Consider the following 16,649-nt stretch of genomic DNA (forward strand, 5'->3'; position numbering starts at 1 on the left):
TCTCTTTGAACCCCAGGCTTGCATGGACTGCGGGAGCAACCCTTCTTCCAAAGTGGCCCCTCTCTACGACGTCGAGATTCAAGACATGGACTTGAACGGCATGTTGGAGCCCATGGAGGAGGGCAGCAGCGCGGCACAGGTGTGCCTGCCCTCCTTGCCCCCCGAAATGGCCATGGACGAAGAGGAGGCTGGGGCGGAGAGAGGACAACAGCAGCAGCAACAACAGCAGCAGCAGCAGCCGCCATCCCCAGTCGTGGAAGTGGTGCAGGACTCAGGCTAAGCTGGCAAGCCGCAGACTCCTTTCTCCCCCAAATCGGGAGCCGCTCCTACTTGCCCTGAGCAGGGCGCTGCTGGGCAGCAGGGCTCAGAGGCAGGTGCTGGCCGCAGGTCCTTGTAGGATCTGCCGCTGCAGCCCCACCTCCCTGGCAACAGGAAGAGGAAGCTCACATTGTGGGTGTTTTCGGGACCGTGGGACAGCTGCGTAGCCCACAGGAGAAGACGCTGCAGGACTGTGAGCCCAGGCACCAGCTGCTTCAGGTGTGGAAGCGCCGCCTGGCCTGGCCTGCTTCCAGGGATATGAGACATTCCTCTGGACCTTTATCCGCCGGACCAGCCGCCCCCAATCCTTGCTGCCTTACTAAGGATTTGGACACAGACAGACAGCCCACAACGTTGGGCGTGGGAGGGACCGGGTTTTTATGTATTTATTTTTGCAGAACTGTCTGTTGGTGTTGTTAAGTGTTTCTTTTTTTACTGATCTGCTGCTGTGCTCTTGAAGGGGCCTTCGTGCAGTACCAATGATAATAATAATAATAAAAAAACGAGAAAAGGAAAGAGAAAGAGGTTGGTGGCCTGCGGAGAATTATCGTTGACGCACACCCTGTGCCCCACATTCAGTTGCCTCCTTGTTGGGATCTGGCCAGAAAGGGGAGGTTTCTTCTGAATACCCTTCAAGAGCTCCCCTCAGCAAAAGCCCAGGGTGGAAGCCGCAGAGAGGGCCCTAAAATGTCACCACCATCTTCCCGCTGCCAAACTGCCAACGCTCCTCTCCTGCTGGTGCCTCTTTGCCAAGGTCATCTCCCATATTCGCACAGCTCAGTTTTGTCAACTGGAAGAAATAAATGGGCCAAAGAGCGTTGCGCTACACATATACCCCCACCCCCTCTTTTTGCCTGATCTTTGGCAGCCTTGCCACCCAGCGGGCTGTGAGTGAGGGGGACGTGTTATTTCAGCTACATAAAGAGCACACCCCTTCTTGCTTGTGTTTCCAAAGAGACCCTGGATCTACCTGTGCAGAGAGTCCTCCTCCTGCCTCCCCTTCCTTCTCCACATCCTATTTATTGAACTATTTATATATCCTGCTCCTGTTTCCAGAGTAAAACAGGGAAGGTCCGGGGATTTTCTGTGGACTGTCCGATGGACAGGTGAGGAAATTGGACTGAACTAGCAAGCCATGGATGCCTCTGGATGGAAAACCAGCCTGTTTTGGGGGTGGGTTTTTGGAGTGCGGGGACAACACTTGATTCTCCCCTCCCATTCATTTTCTTGTTTTCAGTTCCTAATGTGCTTCAGCAGCCGTGTTGCGTTTCAGAGGCAGGGCGAGAGCCCTTAACAGAGCAGAAGTTCCACCTTTGGTACACGATTCCATGCCGCTGCTCTTTGCCCGCATCCATGTCTGAAGCAAAACAAAAATGAAGCAATTTTCAGTTTCCTTGTCTGCCTTTTTGAACCAGCCAATGACTTAGAATGAATTGTGCATATGGCAAAGCCTTGCTAAGGTTTTCAGGTTTCCAAAGAGAGGAAGGGTCTCGCCCCCAAACTTAGTGCCTGGTGACAAAAACATCCTACCCTTTTTATTAATTGGAGGGCAGCAAGCTAAGCCAGCCTTAACAGGGACCCCGGCAAGAGTGTTGGGTTGTGCCTCTCCTTGACAATCCCACAAATGGGTGGGAATCGTCATTTGATTTTAATTGCTGCATGAAAAGAGAATCTCTGTCTTCAACCGCACCCCCCTCCCATGCCCCAGTCCAGGAAACTTACCGTATTTTTCCATGTATAAGACTAGGTTTCTCCCCTAAAAAATAATGTCAAAAATTTGGGGGCGTCTTATACATGGATGCATCTCCCATTTTCTTAAATCGGAGTCCCCCAAAATAGGGGGCGTCTTATACATGGGGGCGTCTTATAGAGGGGAAAATACGGTAATTGGATTCTTGTTAGGGTAGCCAGAGTGACTTTTAATGAGCCAGAGCTCATTGGGGTTTATTTCTGAGTAGACGTGTGCTGTAAACTAAGCTATTGTACCAGCAAGTATTCCACACCAGCAGTCCTTTCAGAAATCCTCTAAAAAGACAATTATTCTCTCTCCCACCTCGACCTTAATGAATGTTACTGTGTGTTTTAGGATCACTCAGGGTGGAACTGGAAAAGTGATTATCTTTGCCCCAAAGGGACCAACAATAATGCTCCTTTGTTGGCTTTGAAGAGCAAACCACATCACCCCTTTCTGCTATTTGCCCAACAAGTGTTGGCTTTGCAGCTTCTGGGCTGTGTGAATCCCTGGAGGTGACCTGTGTGCTGGATTTCCAGAGACGGGGGTAACCCTTCCGAGTCACCTGTGACCCCGAGTCAGAACAGCTTGCCTGAATCCGCTTGCAATATCTCTTTGGTCGTAAAATCCTCCTGGTTCTGAGCATCTTTGGACACTGAAAGCAATTTGTGTGGTTCATGATGGGTGAATGCTATGAGCCATTTTGCAGTAGGCAAGGACAGCCTTTTCTTACTGCAAGAGAAAATTGCATTTCCAGAGAGCCAATGTCTGTAAATGCAGCACACGCAACCAAAAGTGTCTATTGTAGAAAACAAGCGTTTTCTGGTGTTGCTGAGATTTCAGAGGTTAGCAGAACGTGTCCTTTTGCTTTCCACAAAAACTCTTCAGTGTGAATAACTTGGTAAGACCAGGCGGATATCAGTTAGTGCCTTGCAAAGGGCTGGGAGTGGGCCTGTGACTCCGACTGCATTGGTCTTTGGACATTTCATCCCTTGAGATGTGAACTTCTCCCTTTAAAGCTCTTCAAAATACAGAACTGGTTGGAAGTGCACCGATTATGGAAGTATTTTAATCACATCGCTTTTTCGAGGTTGCAGACATTTACTTGAACGACGAACACTTATTCACCGCTTGTATCTGATTTTTCCTTCTGCAAATCTCCCTCTGACCAAGCCAAAAGGCAGGAGCCTCAAAGTCTTCAACTTTCCTTGCTTAGAATTAACTATTTCCCCCACAACTGCCAGAGAGAAGAAACCTCTTTTGCCCAGTGCGTTTCTTTGTTGCATGGTCAATGGAAAACCCTCCTAAATCTGAGGACTCATAAGCTTTAATATTTGCCCCCTTTTGTGGGGAAGGGGTATATTGGAGCATGCTGCTAAGAGAATATTGTTTTTAAAGCTTTCTCTTTTGGAATGGGACCTCCTTATTAATATTTCCTATTCTCTGGAGAACTGGGAGAATTCTACCCCAGGGAGATTCTGGCTTTGAACACTATGAACTGTACATTATCAAGGGGAAGGGCATTTTGCACAAAGCTGTGATGCGGGTGGGGACGGGGACATAAAAGTATCAGCTCTTCTGTCCCCTACTGCGACCCCCAAAGAACAACGGCGTATCTCTGTGGTGCAATATCTGTGAATCTTGAGTCTGTACCCAAATAAAGGCACTTTTGTTTTTTCACGCAGAGTGTCCCAGGCATGTTTTGGAGAAGGGAATGTTTGCATAACTGAGTGGTGGTGTAGACTGAGTGGGTGGGTGGATTGTATCTCCCTGTGTTAAGATTATTTACTCACAAGGAGTGCCTCTGCTGACATCTGGAGAATTATCCCTTCTCTGCTGTTGGCCTGTGAATGTTAATACTAGCATTCCACGTTTCATATTGCTGTGTCGCTTACCACCGTAATACTTAGAGAATAGGATTGGGAATTTGGGAACATAGTTTTGCAATACCTTAAAACGTAGCAAAAATCTCCACCCCCATTGTTCAGCCTGGACACTGAGGTCCAGCTCCGAGGGCCTTCTGGTGGTTCCCTCCCTGCGAGAAGTGAAGCTACAGGGAACCAGGCAGAGGGCCTTCTCGGTGGTGGCGCCTGCCCTGTGGAACGCCCTCCCATCAGATGTCAAGGAAATAAACAACTACCTGACTTTTAGAAGATATCTGAAGGCAGCTCTGTTTAGGGAAGTTTTTAATGTTTGATGTTTTATCACATTTTTAATATTCTGCTGGTAGCCACCCAGAGTGGCTGGGGAAACCCAGCCAGATGGCCAAGGTATAAATAATTTTATTCCTCCTCTTCTTCTTAATTTGCCCCCCAGCCTTTTATTACCAAATCAGCCTTTAGGATTTAACATCTGGCGTTTTTGTGCAGTAATTTGTAAAACTGGGCAGACCAGCATCAAGGTTGGCACGCAGGCCCCGTCACGCTCCTCCACCCCGCACTCGCTGAGTCAGCCCGAGCGGGCCGAGTCGCCTCTCTTTGAGTCACGCTGCAGCTCCCCGCTGCAGCTCAACTTGCTGCAGATGGAGGAGATGCCCAAGCTCTGCGACCGTCAGGAGGCCGCTGGTGGAAACCAAACAGGGCCAGCTGGGGCCGCCACCGACTGGGCCGTGGTGACAGCCGGACAGAGCCTGGCGAAGGAACTCAGCACTCAGAAAGAAGCGTGCATGGTGAGTCCCAAGGGACGGGGGGGGGGCTGGCTTTCTCCCCCGGGGCACTGTCAGGCCCTCTGGAAGGGCAAACGACCCAACATTTATTGATTTTTGTTATTTCACTTGCACCCCAACTTTCCTCTAAGGAGCTCAAGGTGTGACTCACATAACCCTCCCCCTTTCATCTTCGCAATTACCCTGTGAGGCAGGCTAGGCTTAGAGGCAGTGACACTGACTCCAAGGTCACCCAGTGAGCTTTATTGGACAAGTGGGGGTTTGAACCCTGGTCTCCCAGGTCTTATTCCGACACTGCGCCACATTGGCTCTCCACACCACAAAATCCAGGTGTTCATTTTCTTTCCACTCAAGAGAACTGGGGAAACTGCTGAGGTTGGGGGTTTTTTTGAGAGAAAGTCAGAGGGAGAGCAGAGGTTCCTCTCCCCCAAAGCATTGAAATCTGAGAGCCCTGGAATGTGTTCAAAAAGAACAATGAACTTTCTCCTTCCAACTGAGGTCGGAGAATGATGCCACAAATTCCTGGATCTCTCCTGCCCTTTCCCCCATGGCTGGGGGCTCATTCCTTCCCCTTCTTCCTTACCCACCAGGGGGCTTCCCACACAAACTGGAGGATCAGAGGGGCAGCTTGGTTCCTCTTGGGAATCTCTGAGCAGAAGGCCCCGGGTTCAACCCACAGCAGCATCTCCAGCTCAGGCTGGGAACGTTTCCTGCCTGAAGCCCTGGAGAGCTGCTGCCAGTCAGTGTAGTCGGTACTGAGTTAAATGGATGAATGGGCTGACTGGATCAGGCAGCCTCCTTTCTTTCTAACCCATTGCTTACATTTTGAATTAGATATGTATGGGGGCTTCCTGCCAACCTAGTAGTTCGAAAGCACCTCAAAGTGCAAGTAGATAAATAGGTACTGCTCCGGCGGGAAGGTAAACGGCGTTTCCGTGCATTGCTCTGGTTCGCCAGAAGTGGCTTAGTCAGCCTGGCCACATGACCCGGAATCTGTACGCCGGCTCCCTCGGGCAATAAAGCGAGATGAGCACCACAACCCCAGAGTCGGCCACGACTGGACCTAATGGTCAGGGGTCCCTTTACCTTTACCTATGTATGGGGACACCAACATGTTTTAAGTGCTTAGGGCCTCTAAAAGTCTTAATCCGGCTGTGCTGTGCTCTCTCTCTCTCTCTCTCCTGTGGTGGCTAATGGAGCAGTGAGGTGGGAAAGGGTGTGAGAGCTGTTGAGGCATGAACCTTCCTGCTTTGGGCCTCTGACCTAACCCTCCTGCTCCCCTGTCTCTTCCGCCCCTTGCAGGCAGAAGCGCACGACTCCTCCAACAACGATGCGCTCTCCAGCTCCAGCGACCTCCTGGACCTGCTCCTGCAGGAGGACTCCCGCTCCGGCACGGGGTCGGCTGCTTCCGGGAGTGGCTCGGCCTCCGGCTCCATGGGGTCCGGCTCCAACAGAGGCAGCACCTCCGCCAGCGGCACCAGTAAGTCTTACTCCTGTGGTGTGGGTGAGATGGAGTGAGGCTTTCTCTGTGAACTGGCTCAGTATTGTCTCCACCAAGATTTCCCAAATTGGGGTCTTCTGCTGTTGTTGGACTACAACTCCCATAATCCCTAGCTAGTAGGACCAGTGGTCAGGGATGATGAGGCTTGTAGTCCTAAACTGCTGGCTTGGGAAACGGTCTCCACAACACCTGGCAGCGGTGGGTGGCTTTGTAGGGTTTCAGGTGGCGTATTACCTGGAGATACCATTTAACCCAGGATCCCCTGCGCACCAGGCACGTGCTCTGCCGCTGAGCTACGCCACAAGCAGGATGAACACAGTGGCCTTCTTGCACTTGTGATCCCCAGAGACTGGTACTTGGAGGCACGCTTGCCTCTGATTATGGTAGTTCATCCTCTCTCACTACCAACTTCCAGGAGGAATCAAAGAACATCCCTGTTTACCCAGGCCAGTTATATGCTATTGGGCTATATGCTCAGCACAGGAACCTGCCTTATACCAAGTCTGACCATTGGTCTGTCTAGCTGACTGCTGCTTCCACTGACCAATGGCTGTCCAGGGTTTCAGGCAGGGAGTCTCTCCCAGCCCTGGAGATGCCAGGGGTTGAACTTGGGACATTTTGCAAGTAGAGCAGACACTGAGCGCCAGCCCTTCAGTGCTGGTGGATGGGAGAAGCAGGGCTGTTGAGCTGAGCATGAAGGCAGCAGGTTCTCTGGGTCCCCACCCTTGTCCTCAAAGGAGAAAATGGTGCCCCCTCCACCTTGCACGGCGACATTCTTAGCACTTCCCAAATGTGAGGGTTTGAGAGCTCCCGTGTGGCATTGGTCACATGTGCTGACGCTCCTTTTGGGGTTCCTGATTGTGTCTTGACTGGCTCCTCTTCTCTCCCAGCGAGCAGCAAGAGCAGCGGCACCAGCAAGTACTTTGGAAGCATCGACTCCTCCGAGAACGACCTGCGGGGCAAGAAGCGGGCGGAGGTGGAGGACAACGAGCGCTTCATCAAGTACGTCCTGCAGGACCCCATCTGGCTGCTGATGGCCAACACCGACGACAAGGTCATGATGACCTACCAGCTCCCTGCCAGGTGAGGAGGCTGAGCTGCTCCCAGGCAGATCCCCTTTCCCATCTCGCCATGGAGGTTGCCAGGCTGCCACTGCCTCTGATGGGCACATCCCTTCCAGGCCTTGGGCTGCTTGTTGTCTCTTGACCCAGAATCCCTTCACCCCAGCAGAGGAGGGTACTCAGTGGGGCACAGTTGTTGCAAGTGCCAATGATAGAGAGCTGGCTTTTGCTTTCATGGGTAGTTTAATACCCGAAGCAGTGGGAGGAGAGACGTGAAGCTTTGAGGGGAAGATTTTAGCTCTCTCTGTCTCTTAAAAAAAAAGTCACTGGGGCCACTTCCATTCATTCTGGCCTCATAGCCAGGAGGATTTTGGCTCCATTTCCCTCCCTCTCGCTGCCCACCGCGCCTCTTTCCTGATCCATTTGTCCGCTTGCCCTTTGCCAGGGACCTGGAAACTGTTCTGAAGGAGGACAGGGAAAAGTTGAAACAGATGCAGAAGCGGCAGCCCCGATTCACCGAGGAGCAGAAGAAGGAGCTGGCCGAAGTTCACTCCTGGGTCCAGAAGGGGAACTTGCCCAAGGCTATCAACATCACGGTAAGGAGTGTGACGGGCGGTATGTTTGGAATGAACAGTGCAGAAACCAGAATGGTGTCTGTGTGCCGTTTAGCGAGCATGGGTGCAGGAGAGTTCTCAAACTTTGTGTGTGCATCTAATGATAAGATTGAGTGGATATGTTCCTACAGCAGCCTAGATTCCTCATAATTGTGTCCATAACAGTTGATAGCCTCGGCAACCCGTAAGGGAACGTCTGCTGGGCAGTGAGAACAAGTCCCTAGACTTTGCGTGTGAGATGAGGGGGCTCTCCCAGATCATCGAGTGTGGGCCAGCTGCTCACCATCTTTCTTTTCCCTCTCTTTGAACCCCAGGCTTGCATGGACTGCGGGAGCAACCCTTCTTCCAAAGTGGCCCCTCTCTACGACGTCAAGATTCAAGACATGGACTTGAACGGCATGTTGGAGCCCATGGAGGAGGGCAGCAGCGCGGCACAGGTGTGCCTGCCCTCCTTGCCCCCCGAAATGGCCATGGACGAAGAGGAGGCTGGGGCGGAGAGAGGACAACAGCAGCAGCAACAACAGCAGCAGCAGCAGCCGCCATCCCCAGTCGTGGAAGTGGTGCAGGACTCAGGCTAAGCTGGCAAGCCGCAGACTCCTTTCTCCCCCAAATCGGGAGCCGCTCCTACTTGCCCTGAGCAGGGCGCTGCTGGGCAGCAGGGCTCAGAGGCAGGTGCTGGCCGCAGGTCCTTGTAGGATCTGCCGCTGCAGCCCCACCTCCCTGGCAACAGGAAGAGGAAGCTCACAGTGTGGGTGTTTTCGGGACCGTGGGACAGCTGCGTGGCCCACAGGAGAAGAGGCTGCAGGACTGTGAGCCCAGGCACCAGCTGCTTCAGGTGTGGAAGCGCCGCCTGGCCTGGCCTGCTTCCAGAGATATGAGACATTCCTCTGGACCTTTATCCGCCGGACCAGCTGCCCCCAATCCTTGCTGCCTTACTAAGGATTTGGACACAGACAGACAGCCCACAACGTTGGGCGTGGGAGGGACCGGGTTTTTATGTATTTATTTTTGCAGAGCTGTCTGTTGGTGTTGTTAAGTGTTTCTTTTTTTACTGATCTGCTGCTGTGCTCTTGAAGGGGCCTTCGTGCAGTACCAATGATAATAATAAAAAAAAAACGAGAAAAGGAAAGAGAAAGAGGTTGGTGGCCTGCAGAGAATTATCGTTGACGCACACCCTGTGCCCCACATTCAGTTGCCTCCTTGTTGGGATCTGGCCAGAAAGGGGAGGTTTCTTCTGAATACCCTTCAAGAGCTCCCCTCAGCAGAAGCCCAGGGTGGAAGCCGCAGAGAGGGCCCTAAAATGTCACCACCATCTTCCCGCTGCCAAACTGCCAACGCTCCTCTCCTGCTGGTGCCTCTTTGCCAAGGTCATCTCCCATATTCGCACAGCTCAGTTTTGTCAACTGGAAGAAATAAATGGGCCAAAGAGCGTTGCGCTACACATATACCCCCACCCCCTCTTTTTGCCTGATCTTTGGCAGCCTTGCCACCCAGCGGGCTGTGAGTGAGGGGGACGTGTTATTTCAGCTACATAAAGAGCACACCCCTTCTTGCTTGTGTTTCCAAAGAGACCCTGGATCTACCTGTGCAGAGAGTCCTCCTCCTGCCTCCCCTTCCTTCTCCACATCCTATTTATTGAACTATTTATATATCCTGCTCCTGTTTCCAGAGTAAAACAGGGAAGGTCCGGGGATTTTCTGTGGACTGTCCGATGGACAGGTGAGGAAATTGGACTGAACTAGCAAGCCATGGATGCCTCTGGATGGAAAACCAGCCTGTTTTGGGGGTGGGTTTTTGGAGTGCGGGGACAACACTTGATTCTCCCCTCCCTCCCATTCATTTTCTTGTTTTCAGTTCCTAATGTGCTTCAGCGGCCGTGTTGCGTTTCAGAGGCAGGGCGAGAGCCCTTAACAGAGCAGAAGTTCCACCTTTGGTACACGATTCCATGCCGCTGCTCTTTGCCCGCATCCATGTCTGAAGCAAAACAAAAATGAAGCAATTTTCAGTTTCCTTGTCTGCCTTTTTGAACCAGCCAATGACTTGGAATGAATTGTGCATATGGCAAAGCCTTGCTAAGGTTTTCAGGTTTCCAAAGAGAGGAACGGTCTCGCCCCCAAACTTAGTGCCTGGTGACAAAAACATCCTACCCTTTTTATTAATTGAAGGGCAGCAAGCCAAGCCAGCCTTAACAGGGACCCCGGCAAGAGTGTTGGGTTGTGCCTCTCCTTGACAATCCCACAAATGGGTGGGAATCGTCATTTGATTTTAATTGCTGCATGAAAAGAGAATCTCTGTCTTCAACCGCACCCCCCTCCCATGCCCCAGTCCAGGAAACTTACCGTATTTTTCCATGTATAAGACCAGGTTTCCCCCCTAAAAAATAATGTCAAAAATTTGGGGGTGTCTTATACATGGATGCATCTCCCATTTTCTTAAATCGTAGTCCCCCAAAATAGGGGGCGTCTTATACATGGGGGCGTCTTATAGAGGGGAAAATACGGTAATTGGATTCTTGTTAGGGTAGCCAGAGTGACTTTTAATGAGCCAGAGCTCATTGGGGTTTATTTCTGAGTAGACGTGTGCTGTGAACTAAGCTATTGTACCAGCAAGTATTCCACACCAGCAGTCCTTTCAGAAATCCTCTAAAAAGACAATTATTCTCTCCCCCACCTCGACCTTAATGAATGTTACTGTGTGTTTTAGGATCACTCAGGGTGGAACTGGAAAAGTGATTATCTTTGCCCCAAAAGGACCAACAATAATGCTCCTTTGTTGGCTTTGAAGAGCAAACCACATCACCCCTTTCTGCTATTTGCCCAACAAGTGTTGGCTTTGCAGCTTCTGGGCTGTGTGAATCCCTGGAGGTGACCTGTGTGCTGGATTTCCAGAGACGGGGGTAACCCTTCCGAGTCACCTGTGACCCCGAGTCAGAACAGCTTGCCTGAATCCGCTTGCAATATCTCTTTGGTCGTAAAATCCTCCTGGTTCTGAGCATCTTTGGACACTGAAAGCAATTTGTGTGGTTCATGATGGGTGAATGCTATGAGCCATTTTGCAGTAGGCAAGGACAGCCTTTTCTTACTGCAAGAGAAAATTGCATTTCCAGAGAGCCAATGTCTGTAAATGCAACACACGCAACCAAAAGTGTCTATTGTAGAAAACAAGCGTTTTCTGGTGTTGCTGAGATTTCAGAGGTTAGCAGAACGTGTCCTTTTGCTTTCCACAAAAACTCTTCAGTGTGAATAACTTGGTAAGACCAGGCGGATATCAGTTAGTGCCTTGCAAAGGGCTGGGAGTGGGCCTGTGACTCCGACTGCATTAGCCTTTGGACATTTCATCCCTTGAGATGTGAACTTCTCCCTTTAAAGCTCTTCAAAATATGGAAGTGCACCAATTATGGAAGTATTTTAATCACATCGCTTTTTCGAGGTTGCAGACATTTACTTGAACGACGAACACTTATTCACCGCTTGTATCTGATTTTCCCTTCTGCATATCTCCCTCTGACCAAGCCAAAAGGCAGGAGCCTCAAAGTCCTCAACTTTCCTTGCTTAGAATTAACTATTTCCCCCACAACTGCCAGAGAGAAGAAACCTCTTTTGCTCAGTGTGTTTCTTTGTTGCATGGTCAATGGAAAACCCTCCTAAATCTGAGGACTCATAAGCTTTAATATTTGCCCCCTTTTGTGGGGAAGGGGTATATTGGAGCATGCTGCTAAGAGAATATTGTTTTTAAAGCTTTCTCTTTTGGAATGGGACCTCCTTATTAATATTTCCTACTCTCTGGAGAACTGGGAGAATTCTACCCCAGGGAGATTCTGGCTTTGAACACTATGAACTGTACATTATCAAGGGGAAGGGCATTTTGCACAAAGCTGTGATGCGGGTGGGGATGGGGACATAAAAGTATCAGCTCTTCTGTCCCCTACTGCGACCCCCAAAGAACAATGGCGTATCTCTGTGGTGCAATATCTGTGAATCTTGAGTACCCAAATAAAGGCACTTTTGTTTTTTCACGCAGAGTGTCCCAGGCATGTTTTGGAGAAGGGAATGTTTGCATAACTGAGTGGTGGTGTAGATTGAGTGGGTGGGTGGATTATCTCCCTGTGTTAAGATTATTTACTCACAAGGAGTGCCTCTGCTGACTATCTGGAGAATTATCCCTTCTCTGCTGTTGGCCTGTGAATGTTAATACTAGCATTCCACGTTTCATATTGCTGTGTCTCTTACCACCATAATACTGAGAGAATAGGATTGGGAATTTGGGAACATAGTTTTTCAATACCTTAAAACGTAGCAAAAATCTCCACCCCCATCATTCTGCCCGGACACTGAGGTCCAGCTCCGAGGGCCTTCTGGTGGTTCCCTGCCTGCGAGAAGTGAAGCTACAGGGAACCAGGCAGAGGGCCTTCTCGGTGGTGGCGCCTGCCCTGTGGAACGCCCTCCCATCAGATGTCAAAGAGATAAACAACTACCTGACTTTTAGAAGATATCTGAAGGCAGCCCTGTTTAGGGAAGTTTTTAATGTTTGATGTTTTATCACATTTTTAATTACAGATAGGTAGCCGTGTTGGTCTGCCATAGTCAAAACAAAAAATTTTTTTTCTTTCCAGTAGCACCTTAAAGACCAACTAAGTTAGTCCTTGGTATGAGCTTTCGTGTGCATGCACACTTCGTCAGATACACTGAAACAGAAGTTGCCAGATCCTTCTATATAGTGAGAAGGTGGGGAGTGGTATTACTCAGAAGGGTGGTGGGAATGGGTGGTTGGCAGATAGCTGAGATGAGCCTGTTGACGGCTCTTAACGACTGCAATAGGTCTTACAGGAAAAAGCAAGGGGTGAGAAGGTGAAAAATGGCTTTGTTATGTATAATGAGATAAGAATCCAATGTCTTTGTTCAGACCAGGTCTCTCCATGGTTTTAAGTTTGGTAATGAGTTGCAATTCAGCAGCTTCTCTTTCCAGTCACATTTTTAATATTCTGCTGGGAGCCACCCAGAGTGGCTGGGGAAACCCAGCCAGATGGGCAAGGTATAAATAATTTTATTCCTCTTCTTCTTCTTAATTTGCCCCCCAGCCTTTTATTACCAAATCAGCCTTTAGGATTTAACATCTGGTGGTTTTGTGCAGTAATTTGTAAAACTGGGCAGACCAGCATCAAGGTTTGCAAAGGACAAGAGAACTATGCTTATCAATCGACCTGAGCTCTGCTTTTGGCCTAGTGAACAGGATCTTTCTTTGCAATACATTTGCAGATGCTCTGTCAGTATCCAACTGAGACATGAGACCAGCTCCTAGGTGGTCTCAAACTATTGTTTTCCTGTAGAGCAGAAACCAACCTGTTGCTATCCTGAAGAATGTGAGAAGAGCCTACTGGATCAGGCCAGGGGCTCATAGAATCATAGAATCATAGAGTTGGAAGAGACCACAAGGGCCATCGAGTCCAACCCCCTGCCAAGCAGGAAACACCATCAGAGCACTCCTGACATATGGTTGTCAAGCCTCTGCTTAAAGACCTCCAAAGAAGGAGACTCATCTAGTCCAGCATCCAACCAGCTGCCTATGGGAAACCTGCAAGCAGGATTTGACCGCAAGAGCCCTCTCCTGTCCTGTAGTTTTCAGCAACTGGTATTCAGAAACATAGCCATTTTGACAAGCAGCCATCAACAGCCCTTGTGCCTCCAGGAATTTATCTAATCCTCCTGATGTGTTGGACTACAGCTCCCATCCCATCATATGGTCCTGCTGGCTGGGTCTGATGGGACTTGTAGTCCAAAACTGTTTGGTAAAGGCTGCTGAAAGAGTAGGGCAGAGTTTTCCAAACTTTTCATGTTGGTGACACACTTTTCAGACGTGCATCATTTCGCAACACAGTAATTCAGTTTTACTAGCAATCCGAAGGTTGTGGTTGTTGTTTAGTCGTTTAGTCTTGTCCGACTCTTTGTGACCCCCTGGACCAGAGCACGCCAGGCCCTCCTGTCTTCCACTGCCTCCTGCAGTTGGTCAAACTCATGCTGGTAGCTCCGAGAACACTGTCCCACCATCTCGTCCTCTGTCGTCCCCTTCTCCTTGTGCCCTCCATCTTTCCCAACATCAGGGTCTTTTCCAGGGAGTCTTCTCTTATGAGGTGGCCAAAGTCTTGGAGCCTCAGCCTCAGGATCCGTCCTTCCAGTGAGCACTCAGGGCTGATTTCCTTCAGAATGGAGAGGTTTGATCTTCTTGTAGTCCACGGGACTCTCAAGAGTCTCCTCCAGCACCAGAATTCAAAACCGTAACTCCTTTCCAGCCCCTGAAGGAACGCAGAGAGCGTTCTTCTGACACATCTACAAACTGCAGCCGACACACTAATGCAGGGGTCAGCAAACTTTTCCAGCAGGGGGCCGGTCCACTGTCCCACAGACCTTGTGGGGGGGGCCGGACTATATTTTTTGGGGGGAAATGAACAAATTCCTATGCCCCACAAATAACACAGAGATGCATTTTAAATAAAAGGACATATTCTACTCATGGAAAAACACGCTGATTCCCGGACCGTCCGCGGGCTGGATTTAGAAGGCGTTTGGGTCGGATCCGGCCCCCAGGCCTTAGTTTGCCTACCCATGCACTAACATGTCGTGACACACAGGTCAGAAAGCTCCAGAGTAAGAGGTGTATGCGTGTGCATGTGCATGCAGTTGGGAACTGACTAACAAAATCTGAAGAGCTTGGAGGAGGTAGGAATGCCTTTTCTGTCTCCACACGAATCACATAATCAAAAAGGGCTTTCATTCCTGCCCTCCCATCTTCTCTTGAAGATAACAAAACCGATATATTATATGCCAATAGTATTAGCTGCATGCTTTTCTCACACATGGGGCTCAGAGTCATAGACTGAAGAAACAACCTGGGACTTCACACCTTGAAGCTTCAGGTGTGTCTGTCGAGTCCTTAATGCCACCTGTGTTGCCATGGATGGCTTTGCCGTAGAACCAGTGGCGTAGCGTGGGTTGTCAGCACCCGGGGCAAAGCAAGTAATTTGCGCCCCCTAACCCGTGGATTTGCGCCCCCTAACCCGTGGATTTGCCCTAACCCCAGATGTTGCGCCCGGTGCGGCCGGCCCCCCCTGCACCCCCCACGCTACGCCACTGCGTAGAACAAGCGAAAAGTTTTTGATTGATTTCTTAGTATATTGTTCCACAACAGCTTCAAGATCAGCACATCTGATCTTAAAACTTGTCTGGGGGCAAGGAAGGGACTTTAGAAGTTCCAACTTAAAATGCTCTATATTATTCCTTATTACAGTGGTACCTGGGGTTAAGTACTTAATTCGTTCCGGAGGTCCGTTCTTAACCTGAAACTGTTCTTAACCTGAAGCACCACTTTAGCTAATGGGGCCTCCTGCTGCCGCCGGAGCACGATTTCTGTTCTCATCCTGAAGCAAAGTTCTTAACCCGAGGTACTATTTCTGGGTTAGCGGAGTCTGTAACCTGAAGCGTATGTAACCCGAGGTACCACTGTACTACCTTTTAAACCATCCCAGTGTGGCAAAAATGATCTCTCCATCATCATTAACACCCCCCCCCCCCAATTTTATACTTACACCAACCCTGTAAAGTGGGCCAGAGAGTGATTGGCCTAAGGTCATGCAGGGAACTTCAAGGCTGAGATTTGAAACTGCCCGTCCGTGGTCCTGGTCTGATGAGTAAAAAAAGAAACACCATACTGGCAAAATGAAGCATAGATATTTGAAGATCTGGGAATAATCCTGAATCCTTTTTTGACCCAACGTTTTACCACGTCATCAAGCACTATGCTATGTGCTGAAGTGATGCTACATTTAATCAGGTCCAAAATGTTTCACATAACAGCTATTTTAAGAAGAGTTGCCAGACAACCAGTTTGGACACAGTTGCAATATAGAGTGGTTTGCCTACATGCCTGTGAACATTCACTAGAAATAATAATAAAAACAACCTTTTGTTGCTGTAGAATTTGAGGCTACCAAGAAATCAGAGGATCTATTTGAGAGGCACTAAGAGAAGAATAGGTGAATCATCCGGCAGACTTCTGTTCCATCACAATATTGTGTTAATAAAAAGCATTCTAGAGTCCCAGGTGTATTTTGAGTAACTTACTTTTGCTCCTCTGAGAAAGTAATTTAACAAACCCAGTTCCCAAACCCTGTAGAAGGTATCTACCTTCTAGGAACATCAAATAAATCAACAACGTACGCAAGCAAAACTCTATAGATTATAATGGGCATTCTTATACTGCCCATTAAATAAGGACCCTAAAAGAGATTTATTTATGATACTACTACTTAGAAATCTCTCTGGAATAACAGATCCTGTCAAGATTATTGATTTGCTAGCAGATACTGATAAAACACATGATCTGTAAGACAGCTTTCTTTGCTAGAAAAAAAAAGAAAGTCCACCACTCTGAATAGACTCTAGAGACATCGTATTAAGATCTTTTAAAAACAAGAAAACCTCATTTGTATTATGAATCTTGGATTTGTTTGTGAAATCCTAACTGTGTGTCCCCCCTTTTTTTTGCTATGATTTTTGTTTTTTTTTTTAAGCAAACAAAACTGACTGAGAAGGAAATCTTACACAGATTTACTTGGGAGTAAGTCCCAATTCTAAGATTCACTACTGAGTATACATGTATGAGTGGTGGCTTTTCCACACGCGCCAGTTAGGCAACATATTCCACAGGGATTTGTGTGTGTGTGCTTCCTGTGACAGCAAACACACAAAGGCACCCATTCCTGTGG

At 49.1% G+C, this 16,649-nt stretch overlaps 2 protein-coding genes across 6 annotated transcripts in view; both read left to right on the top strand.

Annotated features, from left to right (window-relative positions):
* PER1 (period circadian regulator 1) overlaps nucleotides 1-3,730 on the top strand; it is a 37,600-nt gene extending 33,870 nt beyond the window's left edge. For all 5 annotated transcript variants that reach the window (XM_083580793.1, XM_083580797.1, XM_083580795.1 and 2 more), the window contains one exon: nucleotides 17-3,730. In XM_083580793.1, coding sequence (XP_083436919.1) covers nucleotides 17-280 — 264 coding nt within the window. In that variant the 3' untranslated portion in view covers nucleotides 281-3,730. The remainder of the gene's footprint in view (nucleotides 1-16) is intronic.
* On the top strand, nucleotides 3,108-9,026 carry LOC310748683 (period circadian protein homolog 1-like; the record flags this gene model as incomplete). Its single annotated transcript, XM_083584529.1, has 6 exons — nucleotides 3,108-3,113; nucleotides 4,440-4,718; nucleotides 6,018-6,195; nucleotides 7,107-7,299; nucleotides 7,723-7,873; nucleotides 8,206-9,026. The coding sequence occupies 6 exons, from the start codon at nucleotides 3,108-3,110 to the stop codon at nucleotides 8,467-8,469; spliced, it is 1,071 nt and encodes a 356-aa protein (XP_083440655.1). The 3' UTR covers nucleotides 8,470-9,026.
* Between the last annotated feature and the right edge of the window lie 7,623 nt (nucleotides 9,027-16,649).

This window comes from Podarcis filfolensis (genome assembly GCF_964270895.1).
Source record: "Podarcis filfolensis genome assembly, chromosome: 13".
NCBI lineage: Eukaryota > Metazoa > Chordata > Lepidosauria > Squamata > Lacertidae > Podarcis > Podarcis filfolensis.